The sequence below is a fragment of the Ciconia boyciana genome, chromosome 1, assembly GCF_034638445.1.
Source record: "Ciconia boyciana chromosome 1, ASM3463844v1, whole genome shotgun sequence".
NCBI lineage: Eukaryota > Metazoa > Chordata > Aves > Ciconiiformes > Ciconiidae > Ciconia > Ciconia boyciana.
Genome location: NC_132934.1, coordinates 196,390,268 through 196,408,334, shown reverse-complemented (window position 1 = coordinate 196,408,334; position 18,067 = coordinate 196,390,268). Strand labels below are relative to the sequence as shown.

Sequence of the window (18,067 nt, the reverse complement as noted above, 5' to 3'; positions counted from 1 at the left end):
TTAGACCAAAATGGAGGACATCAATCCACTGTGGGAGAGGGATGCGAACAACGCTGTTCACCTATTTTAAGAATGGTTGTCCTTGTTTTGTGGTCTGGAAGGAGGCAAGAGGTAAATTTTAGCAGCAATACTAAATATTTGTGGGGGGAAGGAGGAAGAGGAAAACCAAGGACTGCATCATGAGAGGCACCTACTGAAGACCAGGAGAAGAAAGTAAAGAGAATGTCAGAGGAGGGACCTGAAGAACTTCATCCAGCAGGTACCAAGGTAATTAAGCAATATAGAGCAAATTATCCCAGAGCAGGAGAAAAATAGGAAATATTGTAAGAGGCGAGTGCAGCTGTACCAAGAATGCCTTAATGATCTGAGATAGAAAGAAGAATGAGATAGTAAAGCCAAAATGCAAAAATTAGAATGTAAAGAAATAGCATAGGCATGTAAAGACAAAATCAGAAAGGACAAATTATAACAATAAAAAGGTTTGTGAATATGCTGAAACCAAGAGGAAAGTGAACTTCACTCCTAAGGAAAATGGAGATTTACAAAAAAGAAACAGGCTGAAATGTTGTAGGCCTGTCTTGATTTAAGCTTCACAAAAAAAAAACATTTATGGTGAGCAGCTGTTCACATCATTAGAGAAAGGGGATGGGCACACAAATTAGAAAATGGAAGAAGAATATTTTTCTAAATTAGGCTTTGTCAAGTCAGTAGGGACAAATGAGATTTCCCTAGGGGGGTGAGTTATGCACCCAGAGATTTTAGAAGTGATCTCTGAACTATTAATAGGCATCTCTGAAAGCTCTTGGTAGACCAGTAAGGTCTAAAGACTGCAGAAGGGAGACAAATTACCTATTAAAAAGAAATACAGAAAAACAACTGGAGAACAAACCAGTCAGCCTTGGATTCCCAGAGAGACTGGAGAAAAATCACTAGACAGTCAGGTTGTAAACGTCTAAAGGACAACAAGGAGATAAGAAACAGCCACTACAGACTTAGCAGTGACGGGTCTAATTTTTTTTTTTCTCAGACAGGGTAGTGGCTGAGGGGAAAAAAAGGAGGTAAAATATCATGAGTGTAAGGCAAAGAGATCTCCTCAGAAGCAAGTTCATAAAATACAGTCTAGACAACCGTTCCTAAGTTTTCTGCTCCTGGCCATTTCTGTTTCCACTTCTGGGACCATAACCCCAAGATGAGCTGCAAACACTACCTTGGGCAACTCTGGTTGGATTAAATTATTAAAATCAAAGAATTTACTGAAAAACTGTAATTGAAGAGCAGTCAAAATGAGAGCAGTTTGGAGGATGGGATTAGAATCCAAAACTAATTTACTAAATTGGGGAAATAGGCTCAAAACAATATGATAAAACATGACTTGCAGGATTATACTGGGGAAAAAAAAAACATCCGAGTGTTTGTTTAATATAGAAACGATGGTGTGCTTGGACAGGGAAGGAAAATGACAACGTTCCTCATACTTAAGGCTGTTAAAGAGAGAATGGTCATCCCTTAGTCTCCATGGGAACTAAGTAGGACATGGAAGTGCACTTTCTTAGAGCCTCTTAGCGAGAACCCCTTTGATCCTCATACACAAGCTTGCTTCTTGGGCTCTCTCTCCTTCTGTATCCACAACCTGACGTGTCCCTTCAAAACCATCCCCCTTTCCTCTGGTCTCTGTCTCTTCCATATCCTATAACCTTCTGCTTTCAAAAGCACTGTCCTGTCCTTCCCTTCTGGCGACATCTCTGCACCAGGTTCTGCCCTCCCAGCTTCTCCTAGACTCCAGCACCATTCGCATTTCCTTCCAAGTCCTCCACTGTGCCTTTGACTTGACCACATGTGGCTTCCCCTCCTGATTCCCTCCTCCAACCTCTCAGCTAACCCCTGCAGTCCTTCTTTCTGTGCCGAATCTGCTTCTGCCCACAGGGCACTGCTGGGCAGCAGGCTTGCCACAATGCTGCTTCTGCCATGCATTCTGCAGCAAAGTACCTACACTGACATTTGAGGTTAGACCTCAAGAGGAAACCACGCTTGGAGGCTGAGCTCGGCTCTGGTAGGACATCCCTTTATGCACTAAGCGCAGACTATGAGAGGTTACAGCCATGCTAGCTGGAGAGCTCAAACCACCAGGTCTATTGGCAGCCCTGCATGGAAAAGTACACATCATGCCTATATTCTCTGCATGTCCATTTGGCCAAGTCACCCTTTCTGATACAGGCCAACACACACTTCATCCTCCAACCACCTCCCAAACAGCTCTTTTCTAGCTACACATCCCAGGACACTCACCTTAAAGGAGAGCTTGGTTTTGCTTTCAGGCTGTTTCCATATAATGAAGCTGACAACAAGAACAAGGATGGCAGCAATAATCCATACAGCCTTTATCAGAATGCTTGGCTCAAGGGCAGTCAGGATACAGCTACCCACAATAAGGAAACCTGTGAACAGACACCAAAAGCTTACTGATTCTTTTTTTAGGAACAGGAAAAAAAAAAAAACCCCAAAACCACAAGCAGGCAAAGCAGAATCTGAAAGCTCAGCAAACAAAACAGCAACACATGAAAAAGCTAACTGTAAGAAATATGCCCTTCCCCATATACACCCTCCCTCCCCATCTGTGAATTTCTTTTCAAGTCATAAATGTAATCTGTAGATCTTCAGTTATTTTGGCTGTTACAAGAGCTCATCAAAATTACAGCCAGGTGGTAAGCTTTCCCACCCTGGTGAGTACAAGGACCTACCAGCTGGGTCACTGCCCAGTGCTTACCAATGATGAAGGTTGAGACGTTCACCACTGAGCCAGAGAATTTGGAAGGGTCTGAATTTGGGGGACATAGTATGGCTTTGAGGGAACATTTCTCCTCTTCCTCTGGCAGAAATCCAGCCTGTGACTCACTGGTGCTCACAGACTCATTGTTATCTGTCTCCTCTGTTGTCCTAGCCATCTGGTATGCCAAATTAGGCTGCTCTGGCTGATACCTAGGAAAAGGGAAATGAAACAAAGAACATATCGGTTTGGTGCTGAGTACTGTTTGTTTAAAAGCCACACAGATAGCCATGGCTGCATCCCAGATCAGGCACACATAACGTCTACACCCTTCTGTTTCAGGGGGAAACCTGAGGAATAACGTCATCATAACGTGAGCAAATATGGTCAGCTAATATCACCTACAGCTTGGTTGTAATGTCAGTGTTCTAAACTGGACAGTGCTCTCTTTCATAAACGCTGAAAACTCTCTTTCATAAACCCAGATGTTTTGGTGACGTCTGCATCACCGAAACATGATCAGGTGATAGCAGTGAGGACCAGAGAAGGAAGCGGCAGCGAGACAGACAGACAGTCATAACTGGGCTGTCAGGTTATCTGTGGCAGTTCAGCTCTTGCATTTTGGCATGGAGGTGGCTGAGCTAACAGCTCAGCAGATATCGCACCCCGGCAGCTGCTGATCACACCCCACGGCAACATTCCTAGTGCCCCATCCTCCTCCATTGCAGTCTCTTGTGCTGGCTTGTCTGCTGCCACATAGGGAAGGAAGAGGTGAACAAAGAATGGTAATTTTTTGTTGCGTGTGTGCACAGCACCTCATTCAACAGGGCCCTGATGCACAACCACATGGACATAAAGAAAAAACACTCTTCCAGCCTCAGCTCTCTTTCACAGAAGGTTTTGCCCATGACTCTCAGGCACAAGGCTGACTAAAGGAAAGGGCCATTTTGTAAGACACCTTAAAATCGCTCCTGGGCGGATGTCTTTGCAATGAGGGCATCTGTGAAACACTGCAGATTGAGAAATGCAGTGAAATCCTTGGCTCCAGCCACAGCAAGTGGCATGACCTTACAGCTTTGGAAACAATTCAGCTGCTACTTTATGAGGCAGCCAACAGGGCAGCCAAATCACTGCCCAGGCTGCTACAAGACAGGCTGTCAGCTCTGCAAACCTACGATGGGGAAAACGCCATACAATGGGTACAGCAGCTTGCAAAAATAAATTAAGAAGCCATTTACAGCTGTATGGAGAAGAGGGGACTGGGAAATCAGAGGAATAGTAAGAAGGCCAAGGAAAATCATCAAGGATTTTCAAGGGGCAGGGTGGACAGCACAGGCACAGAGCAATGGTATTACAGTACAGCGCTGGCCCTTCACTTGCTGCAAGACAGTTCTTAGTTCAATGCACTGGCTGTGAGCAGGCAAAAAGCCTCCATCAGACTTTGAATAAGTCATTGAACACAAAGGTATTTTTCAGTAATACGATCTTCAAAATACAGTCCTTACGGGTAGAGTGGTGCTGTCCATGAGGTGCCAAGCAATGAAGATGCTCAATTTTCAGCTTAGGTTAGGGAAGCTATGGGAACTCAGCACTTCTAAAAGATATGCACTAAGGCACTGATCCTGCAAACACATGCTCAGCTTTTTTGCTGCTGCTAGACTTTATCTTGAATCCCTTTTCAAAAGTAAGATGACCTGAAACTGTATCCCCAGTGGGAACAAGAGTGATGACGATGCAGGCATCCAGGACCACCCATCTCTCATCCCTACACGTTGGCATATCTCCCAGGGCATTCAGGGTTGACCGCAGCAGGAGTGGCATGGACCAAGGGTTAACCAAGATCAGAGGACCCCCCTTGCAGATCCAACTAGCACAATCCCCCATGAGCTTAAAGAAACAAGTTCTTCACATGTTTATAGCTGGAGATGTTCACGGTTTTACTGGGTCTATGGAAACTATGAGGCTGTCTGATTGCTGTGTGGATTTCTGTCTGTGTGGTACAAGAGAGGCTGTTTTTACATCCATACCTCAGTACCAACACGCAGGCTGCCACCAAGGAATAAGCCAGGAGGGTCCCGATGGACATGAGATCCACAAGATCTTTCAAGTCGAAGAGAAAGGCCATAATAGCTGTAAGAGGAGAGGAAGGTGAGAGAGGGAAGAAATATCAGTAACACAGCATAACATGCACATCTCAGGAGCATTAACGACGATGCAGCACACATGTGACTGTTGCTCAGCACTCAGTGCGGAGCTCGAGCTGTCCTGAGACAGGGAGAGGCAGGACTTGGTGCATGAACACCCTGAGCCTCGCAGGCTGTCCCAGCACAGCCTCACTAGCTGGAACCAGAGGAACCATTTACTACAGTAAATGCCAGCCTGTTTGTTTCATATGGGTATGTATGTTCACCCAACTCCCAGCAATGAGCAGGTGTTTAAGCCACAGCCTCATTGCCAAAGTCCCCCGGCACAGCTGTAGCACCCCTAAGGCCACAATTATCTCCTGGAAGTCGCTAGAGGGAACAGAGGATGGGCAGCACCTCGCTTCGCTGTCTCAGCTCAGCTGGGGCGAAAGCAGGCTTGTGCATGCAATGGGACCAAGCACCAAGGAGGGCACCTTGAGTTAGCATGTCTCGTTATGGGGATTTCCAGAAAAAGGTATAGACTGCCATCCCTTAGGGATTATTCTGCTTACACACCCTCACCAGGCAACCTCTGGTTGTACAGACATTTGTATAAAGGCCTTCAGAAGGAGAAGCAAGTAAGTGGAAGACAGATGCCATAGTCAGACATTCAGGTGACGCCACCATTCGTATGAGAGTGCAGGGATCTCAGAGCTGAGCCTGGCCCAGCCTGTCCTCAACGCGCTGCCTGGAGCCCAACAACCAACCCAACCTTAAGCTCAGCTGGCAAGTGCTGTCCCTGCAGCTTCATGTGCGCTTTGGTCCTAGGCGCTACAGACCACTCTAAGGAGACCTGAAGGGACTGCAAAGCACAGTTTTTTTACTTTATCTGGCTCTTTTTTCCCCAGTCTGGGGGGAAAAGAGGCCCCCTGAAGAGGAAGGTGCCAGAGAAGCAGCTGTGAGGAGGCTCCATGGGTCCCAGGAGCAGGAGCTGAGCTGTTTCACAGGAGCTCAGAGCCCACGGCGGCAGTTCAGCACCAACTCCCCACCAAACACGGCATCTTCTCACGCCAACAGCTCATCCCGCATTTGCAGCAGAAGGTAAAGAAGCAGCAGCAAGGCTCTCCTCTTTGCAGGCATCGCGAGGGAGGGGGTGGCTGCGAGAAGAGGGTAAGCTGCTCACCCTTGCCGTCTGGGAGGTTTAATTCCCATATTCCTGGGGGACAGGAGAGGGAAGGGGAGGATGGGATGGCTGCCAGCTGTGACTAACTGATTAACAAATGCCTGTGCCGCAGGGGCCATCTGCCTGTCTCCGGCTGCTCTGCTGTCTTCTGCTGAGCTGCTACCCACAGGCGGTGCAGCGTCTTCAGCCAAGCCAGGCCAACAGCCACAAGGATGCTGTGGCACCGCTGGCTGCCACCTTGCAGGGGGTTAATTATTTTTAAGGCTGGCAGAGCACCCAGGGAGCGGATGAAGGCAATTCTTGGCATGAGACAGGATGTCAGCAATGAGCTCTGAGAAAGAGGGACAGGCACACAGCAAGCTATTCATGCTCACCCAGCCTCTCCAGGGTATGCCCTGGAAACCCAGGGCACGCTCTGGGAAGTCATGCTGTGCCATACATCCAATTAATAAGTGGGCTAGGGTCAGGCGGACTTATCTGCCCCTAGGATGAGCTTATGTCTCCTTTCCACACATTTGTGTAAGTCTTTGGACCCTACCTGCAACGGCCCCTGATGTCACTGTCGCAATTATTGGAGTTTTTCTCTTCTCGTTGACTTTAGCCAAAAATTTAAAGAGAAGTCCGTCTTCTGCCATAGCATAAATTATTCGAGGCATGGGAAACATGGAGCCAAGGAGGCTAAGGACACAGAAGGGGGAAATAATTTACTTATATCACCTCCTGCTGAGCACAGGCACGCAAATGAAAGCAAGTTTATGGCAGTACAAACACAGAACAGGTGGCTTTTGTTCACTTCAGCTTCTCCTTCAAGGGTTCCCTCCGTACACTCGTGTTGCTGATAGCTGGCAACTGAGGTGCAGCTCTGAGATTTTGGATACCTAAACTTAGTCACAGGGCATGAAAACAGCCTGACTTTCAGATAGCAAAATAGCCGTAACTTCTATGAGCCTCTGAGTTGCTCACCTAACTGAATATGTCTAAGTTGATGTGAAACAATAGGTCTCTAGAGTGCGGAAGAACATGACATAGTTTGCCTCCAGCCTGCCCTGCCTCTCATCCAGATGCCGTCCTGCAGGCGACCTGCAGACAGACAGCCCTGGGTATGGTAAGCCCCATATGCTCCAGAAGATGCATTCCTGCACTACCTGACACAAGTCTGCTCTCGACCCAGCAGGCCAGGATGTCTTGTGGGCAAACCATACTTGCACTGCGGAGTTGCCTCCATGACTTAGTCACTGAATCAATTTATATTCCAGAGATGCACCTGCTGGGTCTGCTGCCAAGACAGGAGTTTCTGAAGTGATACTGGTCATGCGCATCTCTGAAATCTATCACATGGTGAAATCCTGGCCCTTTTGAAGTCAATAGCTCTGAATTTCATCCCTGGTCTTGGTTCCCTTAACCTAGGGGAACACAGTGAAGGCAAAGCCCTGACATGCACCATTTTTTAAAGGAGCTGGAGATGCATGTTTGCCTTGAGAGATGCACAAAGGAAGAGCAGTGTCTCACCTCGTAGAAAGCGCACACAAGGAACCAACAGCCACTGCGTAATTGGCTCCATCCCAACCCACATATTTAAAGGCATTGGGCAAAGGGCTATTGGTATCCAGCTGGTAGTAAGGCATCATGAGCGTCAGGGCAGCTGACACGCCAAAATACGCCACAAAGCAGATGAGCAGAGATGCCACAATGCCAATAGGAATGGCCTTCTGAGGGTTTTTTACCTCCTCGCCTAGAAGAAATAAGTTGAAATATCAGATTAACAATGAGCAAGAACTTTATCCCTACCTAGGGCATGCTGTCTGGGGCTTTCAAAGGCTCCGTGGGCAGCGAGGTGCTGTTTGGCTGTGTGTGGAGCTGCATGCTTCCGATGGCCTGCCCCAGCCTGCTGCTCCCACTTCTGCTGCTGCTGTAACTCCTTCTGACACAAACATTTGTGGAGGCCTTGTAAACTCAGGCACAGAAACGATCCGGATTAAAAGCAGTCCCTTCCCCAAAAAGGGTTATTTTTACCTCCAATTACTCCTGCTGTCCCACTGATGGTGCAGCCCCAAAAACAGTTCAATGATCACAAGTGATGGGACAAGAAATTATTGTGCAGTTGTAGGGCAAATCCTTGTGTGAGCATTTCAGTTAGCATCTCCACCAGAACTACTACACAGTGAACACAGCACCATAGTTGCCCAGTTCCAGGGAAATGCAGACTTTGCACAGCACCTGGAAATTACATGGATCTTTGAAAATCCCTCTTAAAAAAAGGGACTCCCTCTAATTTTTATGGAAATTTTTCGATAATCAAGTTGGGACGAACGTGTAAAACAAAAAAAATCCTCAAAATTCAGGCACTGATTAATGAAGAAACAGCTTTGAGCCTTCCTTGTCCTCCAGAGCTGCTCTTCTCTGAAAGCAAGAGCTCCTGAGGTTTGGCATTTCAGGAGGATGAACTGATAAGCAGAGACTCATACACCTATAAGTCAAAGGCAGATGAATGTGTTTCTCCTCCAAGGAGAGGCCCTAGGGCTGGCTGGAGTAATGGAGCCAGCACTTCTCAAACTCCTTGGAACAAGAGGCAGTACTGCTTTATCTATCTTTGTGATGATCTCCTCCTCCCTCTGCTCCGGCTTTGAAGCAACTCAGTTCTTGCCAAATGTGAAATTAAGGATAATCCTTCCTTTCTCCAGGTAAGTGAGATTCTTCTTAGCCAGGAGAATATGACAATGCTGATGGTTTCTCTCTCAGAAGGAGATTTCCAAACCTTTGGAGATAAAATCTCCCCCTTATTCTGAGGCACAGTTTTAGGCTGCAGATGACTCCCCAGAGGCTCCCTCTTTCTCTGTCTCTTTAAATACCCCCAGCCAGTGGAGCATCTTCAGCTGAAGGCACTGAAGAACCTTACTCCAGAATAACCTGTTGATTAAAGCATCATCTGGAGTTAGAGGTTCAAACTTCACCAGTCATACAAAGCATCTGAACCTGGGCCTTCCCTGTTTGCCTAACTGGTAAAGCTGGCTGTTTCCTGTGGAGTCTGACCTGGTTAGTGTCATCGGTGACCAACCGTGGAACTGGGCCCTGCAGGCAAAGAAGGGAGAAAGCTCGTTTTGTGGGTTATACAGTCTAGCTGCCTGCCACAGCAGCTAGAATTCAACACGCAAGCACCCAGGGACGTGGACATACTCAGCACTTTTGAGTATTAGGACCAGCTGAGACAAAAGTATATTCTGGGCTGAGGTTCAGAAGGATGATGAATGCAGTGCCCCGAATTACTCATTATCTGTGCTGAGCAACATTACTTAAAGCTAATCTACCAGCAACCAGGTTCATAACCAGAATGAGGACATCCTCCCTCTTACCTGTAGTAGCAATACAGTCAAATCCCACGAAAGCATAAAAACACGTGGCTGCCCCTGAGAGGACTCCTTTCCATCCATAGGGCATAAACCCTCCAACACCGTAGAGCTTTTCTTCCTGTGTTTGACTAGAAGGCATGGCACTGAGTTAGAAGTAATCCTGCCTAGGTGGGAGTAACAAAACTATTCACATAGCTCATAACAAAATCCAAAGCTGGAGTTTGAAGGAACACTCTCTCCCTTTCACACACTAGCATACAAATACCAGGCAAAATGCTAAGCCCTACCCACTGCTGAGCTTTGGACTGGCCTGCAACAGCCTGAGGAATGCGCGGAATAAAAATGGTTCATGGTTTGTTCCCACCACCTGTTTTTTGGGGCGGATAAAAATGTCTTGGCTAAGACAGGGAGAAAATAGCATGAATATTAAAATTCCTCTCCTAATATTACTACATGTGTGTAGATACACATATCAATTTAAACATAAGCTTTTGAAAAAGCAAAACATGTAATTCTGAAAACTGAAGACTGAGAAAAACGTAAACCATCCACTTTTCACCTAAGATGGACTCAGATAAAGTGTAGGTGAGTAGACATCAGAGAGCAATGCAGGGTGCCATGACTGTCTAAAATCCACCCAGTCCTCCATTCTCAACTTCAGAGTTCCCTGTGCCAAGTTCATACTCAAACTGTGCTTGCGACCCTGAGGGAGGAGAGGAGCCTGCATCCCTGATGCACCAAATGCTTTGCTGAGCCTCATCCAAAGTTCATTCAAGTCAACAGACAGACACCTACTGATCCCTGTGCACTCTGGATCAGCACCCCAGATCCATGTGCCTGTGTTGAGTCACGTACAACACACCCTTCAGTTCAAGTGACTTAGGTCACTTTTTCAGGGAAAAGCCTTTGTAAAGATGAATTAAGGCAATTAAATTAAAGTAAATCCCAAATCTGCAAGTCTTATCAGGTGTAAGCATCTGAACTCTCTTGTAGAAGCTCTGTTGAGACTTAGATGAAAACTGGCCTGTTATTTGCAGACATCGCACAACCCAAATGTGGATTACTCTGAAATAATGATAAAGTAAAGTAAACCCCAGACAGATTTTACAAAAATAGTAAGTGCTACGGGTCAAAGAGCTACAGTTACACTTTGAAGGTATTGCACTAATTGCTCCTTGCATGGGAAAAGCAGTAGGGAAGGAGGGGGGACCTTTCCTATAGAAGCAATTTGTTCGCAGCAGGCTGAATTTTGCAGAAAGGCTCAGTAAGCGGCTTGTACACAAGCCAAACTTGACCATATAACATTTATGAATCTCTCCAGTTTTTGCCAAACTGTGCTTCCTTGCAGGCCAGCATAAACGGTTTAGATAGCAAGTCAGGACTGAGTTGATGTACATGGAGATATTTAAAGGCCCTCATTCTGTGTTGTACAGTCTCAAGCAAAAAGGAACAGCCTTGTAACACTGGCAACCCTTCTAAGTTCCTTCATTTTGATCTTGTATAGGAAGACAGGATTTTGGCCAAGTAGCAAAATGTTATTAAAAATGGATTTGTGATATGCTTGCTACAATGTATTAAAATAATCTGCAACTTGCCTTCATCTTACTGAGGCGTTTGGGTCTGCAAAAGGTATACAATGGTGCCTCAAGGATATTGCCCAAGTGTCCAAAGAAACTACAGAGCTATACTTGGTCATGGCTTCATACAGGCACCAGAGCCAGCCTGGTGTAGCCTTGAGTAGGAGGCTGTCTAAAAAACTCTTTTATCTCAAATTTGGATGCCGTATTGGTCATGAGGCTGGAAATGGTCAGTTCTGCAGCAGGGCCCACGTTGACACAGCCCACCTCCTATCACAGTTTCAGCCCATCAGCACAGCCTGCTTTCAGCAAACACCCACTGAAACCAGCTTTGCCTCCAAGGCATTTGGCAAAGGAGGGAGCCATTCCACTCACTGGTTTTCTAAATCGCTCCACAAACCCCCCTATAAACTTGCCATTGAAAATGCATCAATTTCAGAGCTGAGAAGAAAAGACCCAACCTACTTGTCTCCGTAAATGCTGTGGCTGGCGTTGTAAATGTCCTGTTCAGTCAGCTGCCAGTTTTTAATAGACCCTTTCACGAAGCCGGAGACCATGACGAAGCCGAGGACGAGGATGTTGATGCAAGTGAACACTTTGTTCACCAGGGCAGATTCCTTCACGCCAAAAATTAAAAGCCCTGGGGAAAAAATGGCAGATAGGCAGCCAGGTATTTTGCCACCAGCAGCAGGCCCTGGGGGCTTGCAGAGGTAGCCCAGCTCTGTTCATGCTGTGCTCTGCCCAACTTATCACACCTCATTTCTCCACAAAGCCAAGTAGCTCGGGTCGGTCAGGATTAACTCACCCAGAAGGAGGACGAGGACTCCAGCCCAGACATTACTACTGCAGGATGTGACACACCTTCCCACCCAGCATGCCCATTTGGCACGTGTCCCTGGTGAAGTGCTTTGCTAACACAGCTAAGCTGCTTCCAGCACTTTCAACGCCAGCTCTGGTCACCTCACGGAGCTACGCTGTGCCACCTAGACACAGCCTCAAACTCCACCCAGAGACCTCGAGAAAGCACCCCAGGTGGTTTTTCATGAAGGAACATTGTCTTAGAGGTCTTGGCCACATGCAGAAGTTATGAACAACATTCAACTTTCCTTAGAAGCAGGGGAAAATATGACCAGGGACCAAATCCAGGAGGACAGCTACTTCTAGTGCTGAAGACACAGAAGAAGGTGGCATCTTGGGAATCCTGCTCCCATTTAAATCAACGGGAGCTTTGCCAGTGAGTTAAGCAAGAGCAGGATTTCAGCCTGTGGTCTTAAGAGCATTCATCTGAAGAAGAACACGTTTATAGGCTTTGGCAACCAGCATCTCGCTGGGGCATAGCTCAGCTTCTCAGAACGACAAGCTCTGGTAACTTGCATTTGCTCTTCAGGTGCCTGATTTTCGAGAACCCAAACCTTTAACCCAAATCTAAGGCAGCTGAGGGAGAACATAAAAAACTTCACACAGGCCTGAGGGGGAAGAGAAGCACAACAGGGTGTCCTTACTGCTACTCCAAGGCCCTTCAAGGAGAGGGAAGCACTCTGTGCAATCACCTTTCCTTCTTTTAAAATAGGAAATAAGCTGAGACAGCCACATCAGAGAAGTGTTTGATAAAATTGCATACCTGCCCAGGAAAACTTGTAAAGTACCTTGTAGAAATCTGAAGCTCAAGATGGTGCAAGCAGAAATACACTTGCAGTGCTTATATTTGGGACTAAAGCTGCTCATTCAGCAGCTTTTTGTAGAAAAGAATGGTTTGCATTTTTTATTAAAATCCAGGGAATTTGCTCCACGCAGGGGAATAAAGCCATTGGTAATCTATATAATTTTACGCCTCAGTAGTGCTAAAATGAGGAGTCCTAAATTTTGTAAATTGTATCTGAGGTGAAAGATCGGATTCTAATTTGAAACTAGAGCAATTCCTATTCTATACAAATGAACAAAGATGAAAATCTTCTCTCCCATTCAGATGTAGTCCTGAAAACAGAGGGCTGCTATTGACTTCAGCAGTCCTCGATATAGTCCTAGATCCAAATGCAAACCCAGATGCCAAAACATCCCTGGCTTATGAAGCCTGTTCCCATGAGCACAGCTCACGCTGTGAGACAGCCATATTGATCAGAGTGGGAAATGTCGGGATAACCTTGTTGGGGTGACACTGCAGCTTCTGCGTCCTGGAAACCACAGAGAGGTACATGAGAAACGTAATTTTTAAAATTTGCCTGAATTTGGCAATGCTTTGCAAGATCCAGTTGGAGTAGAGGTAAAAGTTCAGAAGGATTTTAATTTTACAAATTTTCAGAACTTTTCCAAATTCTGAGCAAAGCCTTGGCACATTTTTAGAAAAAAAAGAGGACCTGACTGTTTATCACACATTTATTTATCTGGAGTCTTGCATTCACTGCTGCAAACTGAAGCCCATATATACTTAAAAAAACCCAAACCAGTAGTACATGAGGTTGTTACTAAGTACCATATTTTTTTTCTCACTTTCCTGGCTCAAGGCACCAAAAGTCGGCAGATTATCAAAGGGGGAATAAGGGTGATAGAGCAACAGAATGAAATTCTTGTGTAATAGGATTTGTGGAGGGAAGGATTAAACTTCCGTACCTGATTGAGAATAACAAGTCACCTTTTCTTTTCTTCCTTATATAAAATTTGATTGAAGGTTTTAAAAGTGGCTCAAAAATATCGAGAATGCTCCCCTCTAATTAAAAATCTTGTGAACAGGCTATGCCCCATGCTAACTCCACAGCAGCTATATAGGTCAATCCAACACTTTAGCAAAGAACAAGTCTTTAATAAGTTGTTCAAAATAAATCAGGACTTTTGTGCCTATTCCAAAAGCAAACAATGAAATTACAGAAGAAGGAGGTCCAAGACTCACAAACCCCTCCAAGGTTTTACCTGTTAGGATGATGATTATCACCACGGCGAAGATGTCTGGGTATTTTGCTAGCACTCCAGGAGCATCCATCGTCATGTATTTTTTACAAAATTCTTCAATATGCTGGCCTATGATTTCATCAAACGTCGCACTCCAGGCCCTGGCCACACTCGAGGTTCCTGCCAGAGGACAGAAAGGATGCAGATCACCCTTCGTGGCTGGCACACGTTCCAAACAGGGGGCACCTTGCACGCTTTTTGCCATGGAGGGCCTCGAAGCAACCTTGCATGCGCTTCCCAGGCGCTGGGAGCAGCCTTTCCTCTGCAGATCCAGCCTGCAGCCTGTAATCACGCCTGGCATCTGCTTTGATGGTAACACACACAGGTGGTGCGTCTCAGATTCCTACTCAGCTGAGAAGATAAATAAATCCTTATAGTGGTTTGGCTTCTTAGTAAATCTCAATTTTGCCTTAAGATACAGCCTAGACTGACTTTTTCCTTACACCCCCAGCAGCCTGAACTTCCCCCAAACCTGGTAATTTCTGCTACTAGAGAGGTCTGAGTCTCTTCTCATACTAGCAGAAATCCCTGGCAGCCCCAGCCAGGTGACTGCAGCCCAGGCAGAGGGACCTTACAGAAGCCAGCCGGCCTCCGGCAGTGTGACGCTGGAGCACCGGAGCCTGGACCGCAACCCAGCCCTGTAAGCTCTGCACTCCAGCAACGTGCAGGTCTGCTCTGACCTCTGGTGCTGCAGCATCCGAGCAGGATGAAGACTCAGATATAATTTACAGGTTATCTGAGTGTAAGTCAGCCTACTGCAGGACGCTGGTGATGATCCCAGCAAGCAGCACGACTCCTGCCTGCGGTAAGTGCTTAGACTTCTCCCTCCGGGGCCACCCTTTGCTGCCATTCCTGAGAGCACCAAACCACACACAGCTTGCTGGCGTGAGGACTGAACCTGGGGTCTCAGGATGACCAAGTCCGGGACATTGTCTGGGCCGGAAGAGTTATTTCAGAGAACTGAAATAGTAACAACGAAGAGCTACCACCAGTGACAGCATTGTGTAAAATAAGTAGGTTTGGGTAATAGCCAACTTCTCCCTCTCCTGCATTAAAGTAGCTATCATTATACTCCCGATGTCTTATACAGTACAGTATATATAACAGCATCTAATTGCATGATATAATTACTACTGTGCATAATTACCTAGTTAAAAAAAAGAGGTTGGTTTGGTTTCGGTTTGCAGAGCAATTCCTCAGAGGATGCCGTCAGGGTCCCCCTCTCCCTAGAACAGCTTGTCCTGACACACTCACCTGCGGGCAGGTGTTGAGGTCCCAACTCCGGCACCTGCAATCGTGTCCAACAATGTCCGTGCTCACCTACAGCTAATCCCTCTGCAGCAGCGGTGGGCAGCACCTGCAGCAAAGCTGGGAACACTCACCGCCCCAATCCAGCTTTGCAACAGTATAAAAATAAGCTGCAGAACAGACCTGTTTGGAGACTCTTCTGTTCACTGAGACAGCAAAGTGTACAGCGTGAATGCTTTTTAAGAGGCAGGACATCAGCGCCACCAATTTAATCTTGAAAAACTCCAAAAGTTATTGTATACCACATTACAGTTTTTCAGCTTAACTTTGGCACAATTTGAGGGAAGAGACTATTCTTTAGTGTTATGTTTTTGTCCTGGCTCTAATATTTCATGTTCTTGGACAGGAACAACCAGCTCCTGCATGTGTTATGTTAGATGCCAGTCGCTTGGACACCAGTTCCATGTAACTATCAGCCATTTATCCTGAACTCTCTGTAACCAACAGCCTTGAGGGAGCAGGAGGAATCCAACATTCTTCCAACATTGCAGACACCTGCATAATATCTCACTGTTGCTAGAGAGCACGGCGCAAAGACGTTCAGCTTGTATGCAGAAGGATTTACTAGTTCTGGGTCAGCATAACCTCACCAGATCGAGCCGGCTCCTGCCCACAGCACACGGCTCCCCGGAGAGCCGCTGAGCTCAGGTGCAGGGCTCGCTGCAGGAACAGGCACAGGCTACGATGTCACCACGTGCCCCAGGAAACCTCAGCAGCAGCTACGCGCCAGGGATGCTGTTACTCATCGTACTACCAGCTCCCACCAGCTTCCAGTTTCTGAAACACTTCCCACAATCTGGCATGGTTCCCCAAACCCACATCATCCCAGAAGAAAGTTCACACTAGATCCTGGTCCTGGACACCTTCTTCCTTCTGTCTAGACCACAACCCATCAGTTGCATGCCCATTTTTGCTTGTCACCCACCTCCAAGACCCCACACCAGTCCTCCCGCAAGCCAAGTCACTTCAATTAATTACAAGCTACGGGCCACCCATCCCGGGACACCAGGATTTCTTTATCCAGCCCCACAGTACTTTCTGAACAGACATCTGAGAACCTCAGTGTGAAAACACCAAGTTGGCTGAGCCCCTACAGATGCAAGCTCCCACCACTCTACCTGGTTTCAGTGGCACTGCTTGGCATTTTCTGCAGCACGACTGAGAAAAAAATTGGCTTTCTGCCCCTCTCAACCCCCGGCTCTGAACTGCAGCGTGTGCCTGCCAACGTACCTTTCTCCTCCACACCCCGGAAGCTGCTGGGACTTGTCCTTGCTCATAAAAGGGGCCATTAACACGGGGAGAAAGGCTGGGTAACATAAAGAAAAGAGACCTGCTATAGCTCACGTCCTGCCCCCGTTGTTTTTCCCGCTTAGCCACCCTTACTCCCAAACTATGAGGAAGCCAGTTGCAAACAGGCATTTTTGTCACAGGACTGAATTAAAAGTAACAAAGTTGTGTTTGAACATATTCATGGATAATATCTACTTATTTTTTACTGAATTTTCTGCCTTCTGATAAAACACTGAGCAGCCACCTCTGAAATAAAAACTGAGGCACTGTGATTGTGCCCACTCACCATTATGAGAGGACAAAAAAAAAAAAAAACAACCCTCAGAAATACCGGCCTCAGCCCAGATCCTGAAAGTGTAACGTTCAGTATGTAAATCTTTTCATTGTGCATTTGCAGAATCAGGTTTTGGGACAGCATCCACAGCTATGTTAGTAATTTTGGTGGTCCAGTATCATGGTGGGAAGGGCCTCATAACTAACTAGATGAAGAGCATGGAGGAGATGATTTATGATTACCCTTCTGGAACAGAAGATAAATCACAAAGAAGTCCATTCAATTTTTCTATGTGTAGCCTAAGCAGAGTCCATTTTAGAAGTCTGGAGGAAATTATATACCTACTTTTTTAAAAAAACTATTTTTACCCCCTCATTGCAGTGAACCTGATTCATAAAAGAACCACAGGACTCAGATTTCCTAAGGACATGAGTTTAATTGACTCTGGCTTTTCATCCTCTCATTTCTTATTAAAAAAAAAAAAAAAAAGAAAAGAGGAGGAAAAGGTTTCAGGTAGCACACAGAGCCGAGCCAGCATGATCTCAGACAAGCAGCTGCTACGTCACTGTATCATCCTTGATATGATCTTACCCTTCCCAGCACCATGGGAACTAATCTCCAAGGTAACACTTGCACATCCCATAAAATGCATTTAAAAAAACCCCCTTCCTTTAATAATTTAGCATAATATCGGTTTTCATTTTAACTAGTAAGTCTTCACTCTCAACTGGCGAGTTGGTTGCAGCCTTAATTACAGGCTTGATGACAAGCAGCCTGCCCAGAATGTGCTTGAAAAGACACGAATCCTTAATTAGCAAAGTGTCTTAGTTTTAATGTATCAGCTGAGTTGTACACTGCATGCTCTGAGCTTGATCCAAGGCCTCTCCTAGTGGGAGTCAGGGGCTTAGAAGGGATTTGGTTTGGAAGTTTCAGAGACTGTGAACCTGCAGGTCACCCTAAGCTTAATCCTGCTGCCACTGATGAGACAAAACTGTGATCTCCAGATTCTTTAAACAGGTCTCAAAGGGACCAGGAATTAATCCTTGATCAGCCAGGAGTATAGATGCTGCTGTGTAAAAGCATCCTTCCATCAGCGGCTTCTTTCTCAGCAGAGGGGACACACTTTTGGTCCCTGGTAAGTGTGCAGCAGCCAGAGGATGCCAAAGGGATGATGTGGAGATTCAGAGGAAGTCGCAGCAGCAATAATCCAGCCTCAGGACAAACCCATAGCATACCACTCACCTTGCCGACTGACAGG

At 46.3% G+C, this 18,067-nt stretch overlaps 1 protein-coding gene across 1 annotated transcript in view; it reads right to left on the bottom strand.

The window, feature by feature from the left end:
* SLC7A1 (solute carrier family 7 member 1) overlaps positions 1 to 18,067 on the bottom strand; it is a 49,066-nt gene that overhangs the window by 6,839 nt on the left and 24,160 nt on the right. Inside the window, exons 3-10 of the mRNA XM_072850416.1 lie at positions 13,899 to 14,057; positions 11,460 to 11,634; positions 9,421 to 9,545; positions 7,580 to 7,802; positions 6,609 to 6,748; positions 4,792 to 4,894; positions 2,765 to 2,976; positions 2,287 to 2,435 (exon numbers count right to left, since the gene is read on the bottom strand). Of these exons, the coding sequence (XP_072706517.1) occupies positions 2,287 to 2,435; positions 2,765 to 2,976; positions 4,792 to 4,894; positions 6,609 to 6,748; positions 7,580 to 7,802; positions 9,421 to 9,545; positions 11,460 to 11,634; positions 13,899 to 14,057 (1,286 nt within the window). The remainder of the gene's footprint in view (positions 1 to 2,286; positions 2,436 to 2,764; positions 2,977 to 4,791; positions 4,895 to 6,608; positions 6,749 to 7,579; positions 7,803 to 9,420; positions 9,546 to 11,459; positions 11,635 to 13,898; positions 14,058 to 18,067) is intronic.